The 18,117-nt window shown below is 43.2% G+C and overlaps 1 protein-coding gene across 2 annotated transcripts in view; it reads right to left on the bottom strand.

Moving 5' to 3' along the window:
• Cdyl (chromodomain Y like) overlaps positions 1-18,117 on the bottom strand; it is a 219,803-nt gene that overhangs the window by 175,337 nt on the left and 26,349 nt on the right. Inside the window, exon 1 of one of the 2 annotated variants that reach the window (XM_076859149.1) lies at positions 7,578-8,082. The exons of the other annotated variant lie outside the window; for it this stretch is intronic. Coding sequence (XP_076715264.1) covers positions 7,578-7,601 — 24 coding nt within the window. The 5' untranslated portion in view covers positions 7,602-8,082. Of the gene's footprint in view, positions 1-7,577; positions 8,083-18,117 lie in introns of those variants that run through there. 2 annotated transcript variants of the gene reach the window in all.

The following is an 18,117-nucleotide window of genomic DNA, read 5'->3' as shown; positions in this document are numbered from 1 at the left end:
CAGCTGAAAGTGAAAGGATGGCAAAGACAGCCCCTTCCAATGGAAGCCAAAAGAGAGCAGGAGTAGCTACGCGTTGACCAGATGAAGTGGATTTTAAATCAAACTAAGAGACAAGGGCACTGTGCAATTATGAAGGGCGTCAGTTCAGCAAGGATGTAACAATTGTAAAATAAAGGTGAACAGAGCTGAAGGAAGAAACTGGCTGTAACACAAGGGTAGTAGGGCACTTTTAACAGCCCCACTTCCAGCCACAGGAAGAGCACCAGCAAGGAAACACTGGACTTCAACCAAGGAAACCCCACACTTTAGAACAAATGGACCTAACAGACACTCATAGAACATTCCATCCAACATCAACAGAACACAGATTCTTCCCAACTGCACCCAGAACATTCTCCAGGACAGATCATATAGGAGCCCACAAAGAAGTCTTAACAAATTTAAGAACACTGAAACTGCGTCGAATACCTTTCTTCCCTGAACACAGTGGTATAAAACTGGCAATGATTAACAGAAGAAACTTCAGAAAATTCACAAACACATGAAAATTAAACATGCTCCTGAACAACCAATGGGGAAATGAGGAAATTTTTAAATTTGGAACAAAAATGGAAACACAATACAAAACCTCTGGGATTCAGCAAAAGCAGTTTTAAGAGGGAAGTATATAAGCAATAAATACACATCAAAAAGGACCTTAAACTAGTGACCAAACCTTATACCTCAACAAACTAGAAAGACAAGAACAAATAAAAGTCCAAAATCAGTAGAAGGAAAGAAACAATAAAGATCACAACAGAAATAAATAAAACTGAAACTAGAAAAATAGAAGATATCAAATGGACCTAACAGACATACATAAAACATTCCATCCAACATTAACAGAATTCAGATTCTTCCCAACTGCACACAGAACATTCTCCAGGACAGATCATTAGGAACCCACAAAGAAGTCTTAACAAATTTAAGAACAATGAATTGGCTTTGGAAAATATAAACCAAATCAACAAATATTCAGACAAGAAAGAGGAAATGTTTAAAATAAATAAGAAAAAAAGCAGACATTACAACAGATACCAAGAAATACAAAGAATCCTAAGAAACTATTAAAATTACACGACAACAAGTTCAAGGCCAGCCTCAGCAATGGAGAGGCGCTAAGCAACTCAGTGAGACCCTGTCTCTAAATAAAATACAAAATAAGGCTGGGGATGTGGCTCAGTGGCCAAGTGCTCCTGAGTTCAATCCCTGGTATCCCTCACACCTTCAAAAAAAAAAAATTACATGTCAACAAATTGGATAACCTAGAAGAAATGACTTCCTGGACTCATATAGCCTACCAAGACTGGATTTGAAACAGCAAATCTGAACACACTAAATAAAAATACTGGTTGAATCAGGATAAAAAGGGTCCCATCAAAGCAAACATTTACGAATTATTTATTTGTTTGTTTGTTTATTTATTTATTTTTGGTACTGGTGATTGAACTCAGGGGCACTCAACCACTGAGCCACATCCCCAGCCCTACTTTGTATTTTATTTAGAGACAGGGTCTCACTGAGTTGCTTAGTGCCTCGTCATTGCTGTAGCTAGCTTTGAACCCACGATCATCCTGTCTCAGCCTCCCCAGCTGCTGGGATTACAGGCGTGAGCCACCATGCCCAGCTCTACCAAATATTTAAAGAACAAACACCACCTTCTAAAATCTCTCAAAAAAAAAAAAAAGAAAAAAAAAAAAAAAAAAAAAGCTGAAAAGGAAGGAATGCTTCCAAATTCACATATGAGGCCAGTATTCTGACACCAGAAACACAAGAAAGAAAGAATAGTACGGGCTCATATCCCTGGTGAACACAGATGTAAAATCCTCAACAAAATTGTAGCAAACCCAATTTGACAGCTGATTATCCATAAAAATCAAAATCAAGTGGATTCATCCTAGGATATAAGGATGGGTTGCCATGCCATGATACATCATGTTAACAGAATGAAGGACAAAAAATACACGGTCATTTCAACAGGTGTAGAAAAAGCATTTGACAAAATTCAATATTCCTTCATGACAAAAACCCTCAACAAATTAAAGAATGCACCTCAACACAATCAACAGATAACATCATAACAAATAGGGAAAACACCCAAGCTTTTCCTCTAAGATCTGGAACCCACTGTCTTCTACTCAACTCAAGGATGCCACCGTCATCTACTCAATATGGTACTGAAACCGTAGCCTAAGCAATTAGGCAAGAAAAATAAAGGGCATCCAAATTGGAAAGGAAGAAATTAAACTCTCCCAGTTTACTGACAATGTTATTCTTGGTTTTTTGTTTGTTTGTTTGTTTGTTGTTGTTGTTGTTGTTGTTTTGGTTTGGTTTGGGGGAGGGAGGGTCAGGGGGGTTGCTAGGGTCTGAACCCAGGGAGCTTTACCACTGAGTTACATCCCAGTCCAGTCCTTTTCTCCCCCCTCAGCCTTCCAAGTCACTGGGATTACAGTCATGGGCCACGATGCCCAGACAATATTATTTTATACATAAGAACCCTAAAGACGCCACCAAAAAACTATCAGGGCCAAATTTAGTAAAGTGCAGGATACAAAGCCAATATAACAAGAATCCGTAGTGTTTCTATGCAGTAACCACAAACTATCACTTATGATAACGACAATGACATAAAATACTTAGGAACAGACTGAAGCAAAAAGACCTCTACACTGGAAACTGTAAAACACTGGTGAAAGAAATAAATGGAAAGATATGACTTAGAAGCAATAAAATGGTTAAAATGTCCGTCCTACCCAAAATGAGCTAATAAAGATTCAGTGTAATCTCCATCGAAACCTCAAAGGCACTCTTCTTCACAGAAACAGAAGAGGCAATCCTGATATTCAGGTGGCACCATGAAGGATCCCAAATAACCAAAGCAGTCTTGAACAAAGAGGAACAAAACTGGCGGCATCATGCCACCTGACCTCAAAATACACTGCAAAATCACAGTAACCAGAAGAACAAGGTATTGGCATAAAAAGACAAGACAACGGGACAAACTGGAAAGCTCAAAACCATAGCTTAACATTTACAGCCAGCTGACCTTCAACCAAGGTGCCCAGAACACACCACGGGGAAAGGACAGGATCTTCCAAAAATGGTGTCGGGAAAACTAACTGACTATACTCAGAAGAACGACAGACTCACATCTCACCATATTAAAACATCAACTAGAAGGAATTAAAGAGTTAAACATAAGACCCAAAACTATGAAACTACTAGAAGAAAACACGGAGGGGGGGGTGGCTCTAAGACGTCATTCTTGCTTTGATATGACTTCAAACACAGGAGCAAAACAGACAGGTAGGTCTGTGCAAACTAAGACATCTCTTCGCAGCCGAGGAAAGCACCAACAAGAGCAGGAAGAAGCCTACAGAATGGCAGAAAGTACTCGCAAGCTGTCCTCTGATAAGGGGTTGATGACCAAACTATGCAGGAGCTCAATTCAAAGCAGGGATAAAAACAAAGGGGGGGGGGGGGGACCTATTAAGAAATGAACAAATGACCTGAATAAACACTTCTCAAAAGACACACAAATGGCCAACAGGTTTACATCACTCATCATCAGGGAAATGCGAATCAATACTTCAATGAAACTCCTGTTATAATGGCTATGCAAAAAAATAAAAAGTAACCACGAACAAAGATGTGGAGAAAAAGGAACCTTAGCACACTGCTGGTAGGAACGTAAATTAGTACAACTTTTGTTGGAATGTATGTAGGTTCCTCAACAAATTAAAAACAGAACTACCACATGATCTAGCAATCCCTCTACTAGGTATATAACCAAAGGAAATAAAACCAGTATTGAAGAAACACCTGCATTCCCATGTTTATTACACACTGTTGACCACAACAAGATAAGGACCAAGCCTGCGTTCATCAATGAAGGGAGAATATATGGTTTCTATACATAGAGGAATACCACTCAGCCATAAAAAAGGAAGAAATTCTGTCATTTGTGACAACACAGATGAAACTGGAAATCATTATATTAAGAGAAATAAGCCAGGCACAGAAAGCCAATACTATGTGAACTCATTCATATGTGGAATCTAAAAAGGCCGAGCTCAGAAGTTGAGAAGAGTACAGTGGTAAGGCTGGAGTAGTTGGGAGCAGGGGATGGGGGGGTAAGTTCAGGGGATGATGGTCGAAGGACACATAATTATAGTTAGATAGGAGGACTAAGTTCAAGGGATCTATTAGACAACAATGGTGACTACAGTTAATGATAACACACTGTATCATCGAAAAATGCTGAGTAGATATTAACTGTTCTCACTACAAAATAATTGAGATACTACTCTTCTTAACTAGCTAAATTTAACTATTCCACAATGCATACAGACTTCAAAACATTGTTATACACAAGAAACACAATCTTATGTTAATTTTTTTGAAAGATTAACTTTTTAAATTTAAAATAAAAGGTGCTTGCTTGGCCTTTTTGTGAAAGATCTGAAGTTCTGATCTATGCTGAACCAAAAACCTGCTGCAACACAGGAGGTAAATCTATTCTATCCTTCCATTAAAAGAACACTTCAAAATTTGCAAGACTGATGGACCACCAACATTTCAAGGACTCATTCCCTTATTGCTTTTTTACAAAGCATAGTTTCAATAACCATTTAAATATTTTGAAGGTTATATTATCATATACCAGGGGCCATGCTAAGCACAGGAGGTTACTTCCTTTTAAGTGGGAAAACAAAGGCTAACCCGTTAAGTTAGCTACCCATTCTTCTACCATGACATGATCTTAGAGACTCAATATTCCCTTAGGTTTGTGAAACCTCAGGCCAAACATGAAACTTATTTTCATCTGGGAACAACTGGGAAAAAACATGGCCACTATGTCCCTTGAGCTGTCCAGAAAAGTACTTTGCTGTTCTTCCCAGCCTGTAGGACCACAGTATTCATTTACAGTTTTATATCATCACTGCCCCACAAATAAGACTGCCTTGATCAAAACAATCCAACTCTATGAATTTACAAAGAAAAACAGGACTCAATGAGGAAAAACAATAAAAACCTCAGTTACCATACAATAACAACCATCACTTACTAAGTGCTTGCAGTGGGAATCGTAGGATATACTTTATGTATTTTCTTATTTAAATGTCACAGCTCTACGAGGGAAACACTGATCCCAATTTCACAGAGGAGGAAGTAGAGCATTCAGGGCTAATTTACCCAAGGAGACACTGCTGGAATTCAATAACTAGTAGTCTAATTCCAAATCCAGGCTCTCAACCACAATGCAAAACTTTTACATGTCAATTTTTAATAGCAGCCGACCCGGGTGGCCCGCGCCTATAATCCCAGTGGTTTGGAAAGCAACGACAGGAGGACTAGGAATTCAAAGCCAGTCTCAGCAATGGAGAGGCTCTGCGCAACTCATTGAGATACAAAATAGGGCTGGGAATGCAGTTCAGTGGTTGAGTGCCTCTGAGTTCAATCCTGGGTACCAAAAGAGAGAGAGAGAGAGAGAGAGAGAGAGAGAGAGAGAGAGAATATTAATAGTAGTATAGTCACAGTGCTCACTACAAGAAATTAGAACTAATAGCCTAAAAGATACTGGCCCCTAGACACTTACTACATGCTATATCTCTTTACACGTATCACTCCCCTCCCCCCCAAAAAAAACCTACCAAAACAAACAACAATCAAAAAAAAAAAAAAAAAAACAGAATGGAAAGTTCGACTGTGCAGATGCATCATTTCTTTGCAATGTTCTTATTTCTTCCCCAGTAGCTGCTCCTTGAGGGCATGAACATTCTCACTACTCCATCTTCTCAATGGAACCTCCATACAGCACAATAGAACCTCCATACAGCACTCAATAAACATGCTGAATGAATACAAAACAGTACTGACTGTTACTTGTAAGTAATTTCTGCTAGAAAAATAGCGAGTAGAAGAGAAACTTGAAGATAGAGAATAAATTTAAAAAATGTAATTCATCAAGCAGCACTAGTGATGAATACATTGTCTTAGGTTCATTTTTATAGGCACAGATACAACTTACGTATAAGGTGCTACTCTCATCCAAACACCAACTGAACCCATTACTTAAAATCACAAAACCAAATGCAAGAGTGAACACCAAAGACTAAACTACCCAAGAATGATCTAATACAGAAAGTAAAATCCCTCCTGCTTCATCCTACGTACTTTCCCACTGTAGAACGTTACTGGTAAAACCTCAAGCGTTCATCCTAGCCTCTACTCTGGGCCTTCCCCACACAAAACACTTATCCTTCCTAGAAGGGAAGCTTCTAGGGAAGCTTAGATCCTCAAAGGATCTAAGACAGCATTTTGAATACACTAGGACACAACTAGTATATAAAATGGTTGAAAATAATGGAACATTTTCAGTACCAGCTAAGGCACACTGACCACACACAATGTAGGGAGAGGCAACAACCTACATTAGTCTATAGAAGGCAGCCTCCTCTGGATAACTTTACAAACACTTGCTTTTTAAAACCAACAAAAAAGTTGCTAAAGACTATCAGTGTCAACAAAGCTCCATTCCAAGACAATAGCAAAAACAATCTGAAGACACCACACCTTGGAAGGATCACTTAGGGCCAAGGGACTCTACATGTTACAGACGCTTACATCCAGGTCCCTAAACACCAGGTCCCTAAAGGCACCATAGAGATGAGTGTAGAGAATATCCAGAAGTTTTAAGGCTCTTAAAAAGATGCATTTACAAGTACGTGTGAAGCAGAAGAACCATCTATCCAAACTAACAGAATGCCTGCCACACTTCTGTAGTCTCAGCAAATCTACTTTGAACTACATCAAGAAGTTAAATCAAGACATAGAAAACATGCCCAAAGATCCAAATGGATAACTCTCGGAAGTTGAAGCAGGCAAACCCACCGCCCATAACTTAGCGTTCTGATTGTACCCTTTCTTATTTGCAACGCTGCGGCGATGGTGTATCGGCGTTAAATTTAAATTTCCTGGCTCTGGCCACAATGCTAACCTAATTAAAGCATGTGGTCACCGTTTAGCATTTTCGGTGCGATATTTTGCATCGCTTTAGTTAGCAGTAGAGTCGAGACAGTTGCCTTGGTTCTTCTACCCCCCCCCCCCACAGAGACAAAACCCTCTCCCAAATGCTTTATTAAGTGGACAGGAAAAACACCACCACCCGCCTTGCACCGCCCACAGACCCCGCCAAGCGCCCACGGGGGCTTCACTCGCATTGCCCACGCCACCAACACTTCGGGCTCAGTCTAAGCAAGTCACTTATGTCAGCGCTACTTCCCCACGGCCGGGACCCCCCTCCGGCCCGACAACTCCAGGAGCCCCCACCCCGCCCGCGGGCCCCTCGGAGCAGCGTGGCTCGGGGTCCCCTTCGCACACATTTCCCGTCCAGCAAACTGCGGCCGCGGCGGGGGAGGGGCCGCGGCGGGCGCCGGCGGCGGAGCGGGGCCGTCGGGCTGGCAGCGGCCGGGCCGGGGAGGGGCGGCGCGGCAGCGACGGGGGGCGGCCCGAGGGTCCGGGGGGAGGGGAGGTACCTCGTACAGCTCCTCGGAAGCCATGGTGGGCGGCGGAGTTGCGGGCGCGCGGGCGGGCGCGGCGCCGGGCGGCCGACACTTTGTTTCAGTTGGGTCCCTGCGTGGCCTGCGCTTCCTGCTCCCGCTGCCGGCGCCGGGCGCTGTGCACGGACGAGCCTCTCCACTCCGCGGCCAGTGCGGGCCGGCGGCGGCGGCGGCGGGGTTGTGCGCAGGAGCAGCTGCGCAACGCGCCCTGGGCGCCCCGCGCTCACTCCCCGGCGGGCCGGCTGGGGCTTGGGCGCGGGCTCATCGCGCCCCGCCGCGGGGCCAAGCGGGCTGAGGCGGGCGCGGCGGCGGTGCAGGCGGCGCGGCCGGATCCGCGGCTCCCCCTCTCCGGTGTAGTGCAAAAAGCTTCCTACTTGCGACCAAAAAACCTGCCCTGGCTACTGAGCATGCCCAGTGCGGCCACCCGGCCCGGCGGAGCCGCGCTCCCGCGCTCCGGGTTTTCGGGACGCCCTCGCGGGAGGGGCCGGGAGGTGGCGGGGCGGGGCGGCGGAGGGGAGCAGTGGGCTCCGTTCCGGGCCTGGGCGGGCGGGCGGGCGGACGGCCGGGAGCAAGCCAGCAGGAAGGGGAGGAGCCGGCGTGGTGGGCGGGGCCCAGAAGAGCTGTGGGCGGGGCAAGGCGGTGGGCGGTACTCTGGCTTCCCCGAGTCCGGCTCGCGGGGGTCGGCCCAACTGTGGCGCCGCCCACCGACCAGCCTAGACGTGGGTGCAGGCTGGTTCTGAGAGGAAGGGACCAGGACCTCGAGGACCCAGGAGAAGGGCGGTGGTGCCCACTGGGACAGGCATCGGCGAGCCGAAGTTGGGCAGGGGACCTTGTAGACTAAAAGGCCTGCGCCCCGACGGCAGCGGCCGCACCGCCTAACGCGCGCCTCTCCCGGGGATGGCAGGGCTGCCGCCTCTGTGCGCCCGCCTCTGTCCGCGAGTCCGGGACAAGTCAGCCAGCGCGCTGAGGCCAGCGGCGTGGCCAGGTGGAACCCCAGCCCTACCACGTGCCCGCCTCCCCGGAGGCCGCGCCCCAGACCCGGAACTCGGACTCGCGCCCCGCCGAGAGTCTGGGCGCGCTCCGGCGGGCACGCTGGCTGGGCCGCCGGCCGGGGGTGGGAGCCGGGGGCGGGAGCCCGGCGCCGCGGAGGGCGGCGCGAGGGTGCGGCTGCCCGGGCTCTGCCCGCGGCTTCCCCCGCGCCGGGCCTCGGGGTTCCTCTTGGAGTGTCCACCTCCTTCGAAGGGGAGCTGGGACCGGAATCTGAACTCCCGGGAGGTTCGGGTTCTAATGGAAGGAAGCTGTCAATGGTGGTACTCGTTGGGGGCATGGTGTGGACAACTACGCTACAAGCCTTCTCCGCCAGAAGGTTAGATGGGCCGGCCCTTCCCCCAGCGTCCAGGGGAGATGGCCAAAGTGAACCCCGCTCGCAGGGCTATCTGCCAGAGCTCACCTGCGGGGAACTAGACGTTTCACCATCTGTGGGGAAAGGAAAAGGGGCTTCCGGGCCGGACTCCCCCAAACAGCCGGCAACTCCGAACCCTCCCGCCAAATACGGCGGAACTTCCCCACCCGGCCCTGCAGAGACCTTTTTTTTTTTTTTTTTTTTTTTCATATTCTTCCCCAGACCCTGCATCTGGAAGCCTTCACCAGTTCCTACATGTCTTCTAGTGAATCCTCTCCAGCCACCCATTCCTTAGTGCTCAAGCCTAACCAACGTCTCGGCCCGGCCACCAGGCTCCTCCAACCAGTCCGACTGTACCCGAACAGCGTTTTAACCACCACAGACCTCGCGGAGTTTCCTGACCTCCCCGCTTCCAGAAACAAGGACAACGCTAGACCAGAAGTCAAATCATCGCCGCGTCTTTTCACGCGGATGTCTCTACCTACGGCTCCCACTGCCTGAAAGCCCCTTTGGAACCTTGAATTCCCAGCTCCGACGTCATTTCACAAAGCATGGTCTTCTAGACTTCCTCCCTTTCCAGGGGCTTCCGAAGCACCCAAGCGTGCTCCATGGCAGAACTTATTTCAGTATGTTTTAATGTTTATCCGTTCTTCGCCCCACCCTCATCTCTAGACCATGACCTTCAATTAGACCTCAACTTCCAATCTGACTCTTCTGCTCGTAGCACAGTCCTATACATACAAAACAAGTCGTTATGTCCAATCAGTGGAATTTAAGTGTTCACGAGAAAGCCAGTTACCCACACGTCCAATTCCCATTATCAAATTCCTTGAATCACAAAGCCTCCAACTCATCTGCCAGTCCAGACGTCTTTCCCTAAGGGTCCGATTCTCGGACTCCCCTCCAAATAGCACTTCTTTCCCCTCATTTAGCATTTCCATTATTTGCTACATTTGGCGATTTTCTTCCTAGGTGTGCCAAGCATCAATATAAATGATAAGCTCCAATTCATCAATATAAATTGCAAGCCCTTTGAAGGTAAGGAGCAGGATTTTATACATTTGAGAAGTCTCAAAGCAATTAGAACCCACACAAACACTATATATCAAGTGCTCAGATACTTACAGGTGATGTTTTTTAAAGGAAAAAAATCACACAAAATAAACTCTTGACAGAAAAGGGGATCCTCGATATAAAATGAACAGATACATCTCACATATAAACCTATATACAGCGATAGATCAATATAAATATGAGTATTTCTTCTTTTTCCCAGGACCATCTTACTGATTGCCACTTTCAAAACAGAAATTGTTAAGCATTCATATGATGCTCCATCATGGACTCAATGTTAAATGTTAAATATATTATCACTAAAGAGCTTCAAACATTATCACTTTTGCCCAAGGAGAGAGGGCAAGTAGGAAGGAAACCCATCCATGACAACCATATTCAGATACTGAGCTAGTACACACAGAGTGGTGATTCTTCTCATTGTGTGTGTGCGCGCGCGCGCACGTGCGCGCACGCGCTCGCCGAAGGGGGCGATTTACAGCCTAAAACAGGTAACTCAAAAAAGTCAATTTACATTAGACCTTTAATCCTGGTTATCTGGATTAAGTATATTGCCATGGGTAGTCATCCACGTTAAAAGAATTACCATTGGTAGCATCTGTACCAAGGCTGGGGTACAGCCTTGTACCACCACCTCTCTCCTCCAACAATGAGGGCTCCCACCAACGCAGAAAAGGCCAGTACTAAGGTACCCAACTAGTGACTGAGAAGTTGGCCACGTTTTCTATTGTCCACTTTTGTTCATCTCATCTCCTCTTCCGGCTTCCCTCCACTTAAAACACCCACTAGTTTACTGAATGCCATTTTAATTTGTTTTTTATTTCATCAGTTCAGTTTATCTCACTTTTAAGCAAATTCTGCTTTCCTCTCTCACTTTTTAATATAAACGACATTTTATCGATACTCATCACTGAAGTAAATATGCCCGATATCACAGAGTGGCTTTGAATTTATATCATCTTTTATGAAATAGTGAAGTTTTACAGTAGTTACCATGACCACGTGTGTGGGTGCTCTTTACAAAAGTACTTTCTCGGTGGATTGAGAAAAGCGAAATCACATTCCCTAAACATCAAGAAGACTGTACCAAAAATACACATTGTACAATAGAATGTGCTTATAAAGATATAGCCATTCTAAAAGATTATAGAAGTGGTCAACAAGAGAGATGACGGACACACATAATTATAATACACATCTACCGGCAATAAACTCCAATGCTTACCTGACCTGAGCCAGTGATAGAGATCCACATAATCCATTTTACACCTTTTCCAAATATATCCAAACAACTGATAATCCACAACCAGTCTACCCAAGACTCTTCAGATATGGAATCACAGACGTTTTATATCTTGGAAGAACAATGACTAAAATCTTAAATTTGAGGTCTTCTCCTTTCCCCACTCAACAGCCAAACTGGCCACTCCTTCCTTTCTCCCTCGGTAATCTGCATTTCATCTGCATTTGAATCCCAAGGCACGCAAGAGGAGGTGGGGGATGGGACTTTTAAGACAAAAGAATCCAAAATCTTGCAAGCACTGCTCCCCTAGCCAAAGGCAGTTTAAGCTTGGGTGGCTGTGAAAAGATGTGAGTCTTGAGTCCCATCAGCAATTTTGTATCCCAAAAACATACTCTATCTTCACAACCTGCTCCAAAACTCAAAATTTAATTGTGGTTTTTATGAGGAAGGGACCTAAGTTTGTTTGTTTAAACACACTGAGACTAAAAGGAAATCACTGTTCTTGTTATAGCATATCCATTCCATAAAAGTTGGTGGACTATCTATCCATCTCAATCAGTCAAGAAAGTAAGAACATTGCAAACCTGATATGCAAAAAAGAGAAATAGAGAACCAGTCATTAGATGAATTCAGATGCTTGGGTACTTTTATGAACTTGGAGCCAACCAGTTCTGCCTTCCCAGAGAGCTTAAATTGGATACCAGCGCCCTTTTCTGGCCAACCAATAACATCTGATTCCTGGTTTCAGCCGCTGTATCCTTTCTTGGCCAAATAGTCAATTTCCCCATTTTAACTGGCAGCCTCTCCCTGCCTCTCTCCATCCTGGTCCTGGGTATCATTTCTCTCTTTCATATGGAAGCCAGTAACCAGCTGCCACACTGCTGCTTCCCAGCCAAACACCATTTATTTAACTCTTTGCCCTAATGATGTCGATTCTGAGACTTCTTAACATTTCACCAGTTTCCTCTTGAGCTAGGTACCACCACTACCCAAAGGGCAACTGACAATTAAGCATCTTTTTCTGTCTCAACTAGTTTTAGTATTTTTAACTGTAGTTCCTTTTTTATTTACTTGATGGTGATTCCATGAAAGAATCCTTAAACAATGTATCTGTTGTGTCTTCTTTTAATTGAAGTGCTTGATTAAGAGCAAGGAAGTTTTTGCTGATAGCTTTAAACATCACCCCACCTCGGGAAAGAAAAAAGACTTGAAATCATAAAGAGCAAAGAGTCCAAGGCACTCCCATGACTTGGTTGATTTTATGCCAGTTACGGCAGTAGCTAACTTATTTTAGATAGATCCTGGAAAAAAAAAAAAAAAAAAACAGTAAGTATAACTTTTCATTGAATTATTTTGATGATTAATTATATTTGGCTTTAACCAAGACCATCCTCAGTAACCTCCTTATCCTCTGGTTTTGGAGAAAGAGTACATAGCTAGGTAGGAGATGAGTGTGGACATTGTGGCTGGTAAGGAATATAGGAACAGCAGTTCTGCCCAAAATAGAGAAACCCAGAATTAGCTCAGGACCCAAGCAGGTGGGCACCGAATCTAAAGCAAAGTGTAAATGAACTTGAAAGTAAAACTGGGGCCAAACAATATTGGAAAACACATAGTGGGGCTTATTTATTTATTTATTTATTTTAATAAAAAATATTATCTAATGTAGAAGTTCTCAAAGTGTGGTCCCCAGACCAGGGCAAGAGTATCACCTTAGAATTTGTTGGCAGTGTAAATACTTGGGGCTGGAGGTTTAGCTGAGTAGCAAAGTACTTGCCCCCTATGCGAAAGGCCAAAGTTTCAAGCTCCAGGTCTGCGGTGGATGGGAGATGTGAATTCTTCACCCTACCACCTTTTGGAGGCTGCCAATCTGTTTAACAAATCCCCCAGGAGATTCTAATACAAACTAACATTTGGAAAGACTGGTTTAGAGCAATACATTCATCAAACTAAAGGTTTCAAATCATGAGTAGATCATTAGATCATTTTAGTAGATCTTGACTAACAGTTTAAAATGAGACAGAAGGGAATGAATAGAATGGAATCAATGTAGGGAAAGTATCATAGTACATTCAACAAGTCACTTAGGGTACCTATTGTGTCATGAAATTCAATTTCCATTGTACTTATACATGTTCATACATGTACATATGTGCACATACACACACATGTATTTTATTGTGACTAGATCATAATGTATTTCTTACATTTTGAGTTAAGTCAAAAAATTTTGAAAGCCAATGTTTGGAAAGATGGATAACAAGCCCCTTGCAAAGTTGGATTGTTAATATTGTATGAATGGTATTACCTAAGAGCTCTGAAACCATTTTCTTCAATGGTGTAATGATCCTTTTTTTTTTTTTTTTTTTGTAGTACACATTATTTCTCCATAAATACTACAAAGGTGTTCAGACCGGGTTCCCTGCTGAATTATCACATATCCTAGAGTGGTGTATTTTAAACTAATGAACATTTATAGTATGTGGTGTATTTTAAACTAATGAACATTTATAGTATGTATCTTAGTCCTTTTCTCTCCAAAGAATGTGGAAGACTGAATAAAATGAATGAAGTTTAATTTGGTTAGCAACAGCATTAAAAAAAAAAAAAAAAAAAAGAACACAAACAAGAAGCCTTTACCCTGTGCTGGGAACTGTTCTAAACACTTTATAAATATTAAGCTCTTTAATTCAACAAGCACCTAATAAAATTATAGCTAACATTTGCAAAGACTCCTAAGTAAGCACATTTGTCCACAAAAGCACCCTTTGGAATAAGCACCATAACTGACTTTATTCCCAGAAGTTGGGGAAACAAAAATTCATGCTCAGGTCTAGGTAACTCTAGTGCCTGGGTTTTTTCATCACCAAGTTAGAGTCATTCATTCATTCATTCAATGAATATTTACCGGCCACTTGTGTTCCAGGCCTCTTACTAATCAATATATATACAATCATCCCTGCTCCCAGACAGCTCCCAATCTACTGGAACAGATAGACATTAAGTTGTCAGGGGAAAAAACATTCTTAATTACTAATCAAGGAAAATGGCAAGAAGCTGTGAGCCTAGACCACTTAAGGCCGACTCTGTCCTGCTGCTTTCCAAAAGACAGTGCCCGTCACCCTATGGGCACAGGGGACCTGCCGGGGAACCAGCACAGCAGGATCACTGAAAAAGTATTTTCAAATAAATTAATAGCTTAAAAAATTTTAAGCAGACATTATGAGAGAAATCAACATTTTTTTCCTTCTGCATAATTGCTTTTCAGTTAGCATGCTTAAAAAGTGAAATACTTGACTTTTAAAAAGGCACAAAGAAGTGCCAGGCATGGTGGCGCATGCCTGTGATCCCAGTGGCTCAGGAGGCTGAGGCAGGAGGATTGTGAGTTTAAAGTCAGTGTCAGCAAAAGTGAGGTGCTAAGCAACTCAGTGAGACCCTGTCTCTAAATAAAATAAGAATAGAGCTGGGAGTGTGGCTCAGTGGCCAAATGCTCCTAAGTTCGATCCCTGATTGAAAAAAAAAAAAAAAAAGTATAAAGAATAATACAACAGAGGCCTGTGGACCTAATTCTTAGTTTAAGAGGAATGATAATCCTGTGTTCCTGCCAATACTTTGGCAGACTTTTCAATAACTCTTGGGAAGTATAAAGTATACCATATTGTGTTCAGTATGGGGGCATATTGAATTGTTGATGTTTTCTCATAAATGTTTTCTTATTTTAGATTTTCAGAAAAAAATTAAAGGCAGTGCAGAGAGTTCCCATATTCTCCACACCCAAATTCCACTTATGATTAACATGTTATGTTAGTTTGTTTCATTTGTCACAATTAATGAACTAACACTGATATGTTATTATTATTATTACCCCCCCCCAGTGTCTGGGATTGAACCCAGGCTCTGGTACATACCAAGCAAGGTTTCCACCACCAAGTTACACCCTGTGTCCAACACATTATTAACTAACGTCCAAACTTCATTCAGACAACCTTAGTTTTCACCTAATTTTCTCTTTGTATACTAGGGTTCCATTCAGGATGTCACATTGCAGGTGGTTCCCCTGCCTCCATTAGCTAATGTTGGCTGTGACAGTTTCTCAGACTTTCCTTCTGTTTCATGACCTTGACAGTTTGGGAGATATTGGTCAGTTATTTTGCAGAGTGCTTGCAGGATCTCTTTAGCTGGAATTTGTCCAGTATCAGCTCTTGATTAGACTGGGGTTCAGTGTCTTGGTAAGGAAGGCCACAGAGGTTCAGTGCCATGCTCACATCCCATCAAGGGCACGTAGCAGCCAACATTACTTATCACTATTGACCTTGACCTTGATCACCTGGATGCAGCAGAGCCTGTCAGTCCCGCACATCCCTGGGCCCCCTTTTCCATACTGTGCTCTTAGCATCAGAGTCAGGGTCCACACTTAAGCAATGAGGACCCACATTCCTCACAGGCAGAACATCTACAAAAGAATTTGGAATTCTTTTGCATAAGAGATCTGTCGCTTCTCCCCCACTTATTAGTTGATTAATCATTTATATCAGTATAGACTCATGGACATTTATTTTATATTTTGGATTATAATTCATACTACTTTATTTATTTTCTTCTTCAAATTGTTCCAGCTCTGGCCATTGGAAACTCCTTTATTTTATTTTATTTTTTTTGGCGGGGGGGCAGGTTACTAAGGATTGAACTCAGGGTCACTTGACCCCTGAGCCACATCCCCAGCCCTACTTTGTATTTTATTTAGAGACAGGGTCTCACTGAGTTGCTTAGTGCCTCGCTAGTTGCTGAGGCTGGCTTTGAACTTGTGATCCTCCTGCTTCAGCCTCCCAAACTGCTGGGATTAGAGGCCTGTGTCAGGGCACCTGGTGGAAGATCTTTTAATTGACTCCTTTGACTTACACCCATCCTTATGGGGTGTGTATTTTGAGCATTTCCTCTCTTTCTGGCACTATAAGACACTCCAGGCTCATCTTGTATATTTTCGGCTCTAGTCTTAGAATCAGCCACTTCTGCAAGGAGCCCTGGTTTCTTTCATGAAAAAAGCAATATTATGCTAGAAAGCAGTATCTGTGTGCCAGGTGTGTTCTTTGCTCCTGGAGATTGTTTTCACTTTTTGATTAGGACATACCTAAATTAGTGAAATCTGAAGGACAAACTTGAACAAGAGTGCGAAGACCTCCATGTAGAAGGAGCATGTCACCTCTGAGAACCAGAAAGAACCGAAATGCAGAGAACAGGAAGAGAGACAAAGGTGGGGGTGAAGAGGCAGGTGAGTCTGGTAGGTTATGACAATGTCCTGGGTCTTGTGAACAATAATCTGCTCTGCTGGGGGCTGGGGGGTGTTGTTGTTGGTGTTTTTGTACCAGGGATTGAACTCAGGGGCGTTTAACCACTGAGCCACATTCCCAGCCCTTTTCTATTTTTTATTTTGAGACAGGTTCTCGCTAAGTTACCTAGGGCTTCACTAAGGTGCTGAGGCTGGCTTTGAACTTGTGGTCCTCCTGCCTTAGCCTCCTGAGCTGCTGGGAATATTGACATGCGCCACTCTGATCTGATCTGTGTTTTTAAAAAGCTTGGCTCTACGAAGAACTGATTATAGGATGGAGCAGTTAGGGAATTATTGCATTATTGCATTAAATTGGATGCTTTGTGATTTTGTTTGTTTGTTTGTTTTTCTTGTTGTTCTTGCCTTTTTGTTTGTGGTACTGGGGCTTGAACCCAGAGACACTCTACCACTGAGCCTCTACCACTGAGCTACATCCCCAGCCCTTTTTAAAAAAATATAGATATATATATTTTTATTTTTTAGTCGTTGTTGGATGCAATGCCTTTATTTTATTTTTATGTGGTGCTGGGGATCGAATCCATGGCCTCCATGTGCTAGGCGAGCGCTCTACAGCTGAGCCACAACCCCAGCCCCATCCCCAGCCCTTTTTTATTTTTTTATTTTAATATAGGGTCTCCCTAAATTTTCCAGGCTGGCCTCAAACTTGTGTTCCTCCTGCCTTGGCCTCCTGAGTTGCTGGGATTACAGGTATGTGCCACCTTGCCTGGCTGCTTGTTGGTTTTAGATATGAATTTACTTCAAAATAAAAATTTGGTGGCCCTAGTTAGCTGATGCCAAGTGCATACTCCAAAGGCCATTAGGTGACAGGCACCCAATTTAGGCTCTCCAATATAAAACTGAATGAAAGTAGCAATAATGGATATCTTCTCCTAGGGTTTATTACAAAGGGAAAACTTTTGCCATTAGAAATAATATTTGCTGAAGGAATTTTTGCTGCATCTTTAATCAAATAAGGCAGTCCCTTTCCAATCTTAGTTTTCCAGAAATCTTTTTCAATTAAATTATGAATGGATGGCAGATTTTGTCATCTGATTTTATTTCTTCATTTTGTAAATGTGTTGACTTATATTCTTCTTTTTTTTTAAACCCAAGGCACTAATTTTAATCTTAAGCCAATTTTCTTTTTATGGAATACACTAAATAAGGTTTTGGTGCATTATACTTTTTATAAATTGCTGGATTTGGTGTGCCCTTTCCAAGGGTATATTAATTTACTAGTCTTTTGAAAATGCCCACTTTGGACTTTTTTGATTCTCTGCATTTGTGAAGTCTATTCTACATTGGTATACTCCTACTATTATTAGTTCCTTTTTCCTTTGGGTCTTATTGTTCTTTTTCTAACTTATAAGACAATTTTATTCACTGATCTTCAATTTTTCTACCTTCCAAATATATGGATTTAAATTTACAAATTCTTCTTCATCTCACAAGTCTTAATATTTTATGTTTT

Source organism: Callospermophilus lateralis, chromosome 6 (genome assembly GCF_048772815.1).
Source record: "Callospermophilus lateralis isolate mCalLat2 chromosome 6, mCalLat2.hap1, whole genome shotgun sequence".
Classification (NCBI taxonomy): domain Eukaryota; kingdom Metazoa; phylum Chordata; class Mammalia; order Rodentia; family Sciuridae; genus Callospermophilus; species Callospermophilus lateralis.
Note: the sequence above shows the minus strand (reverse complement) of the source record. Positions and strands in the feature narration are given on the sequence as shown.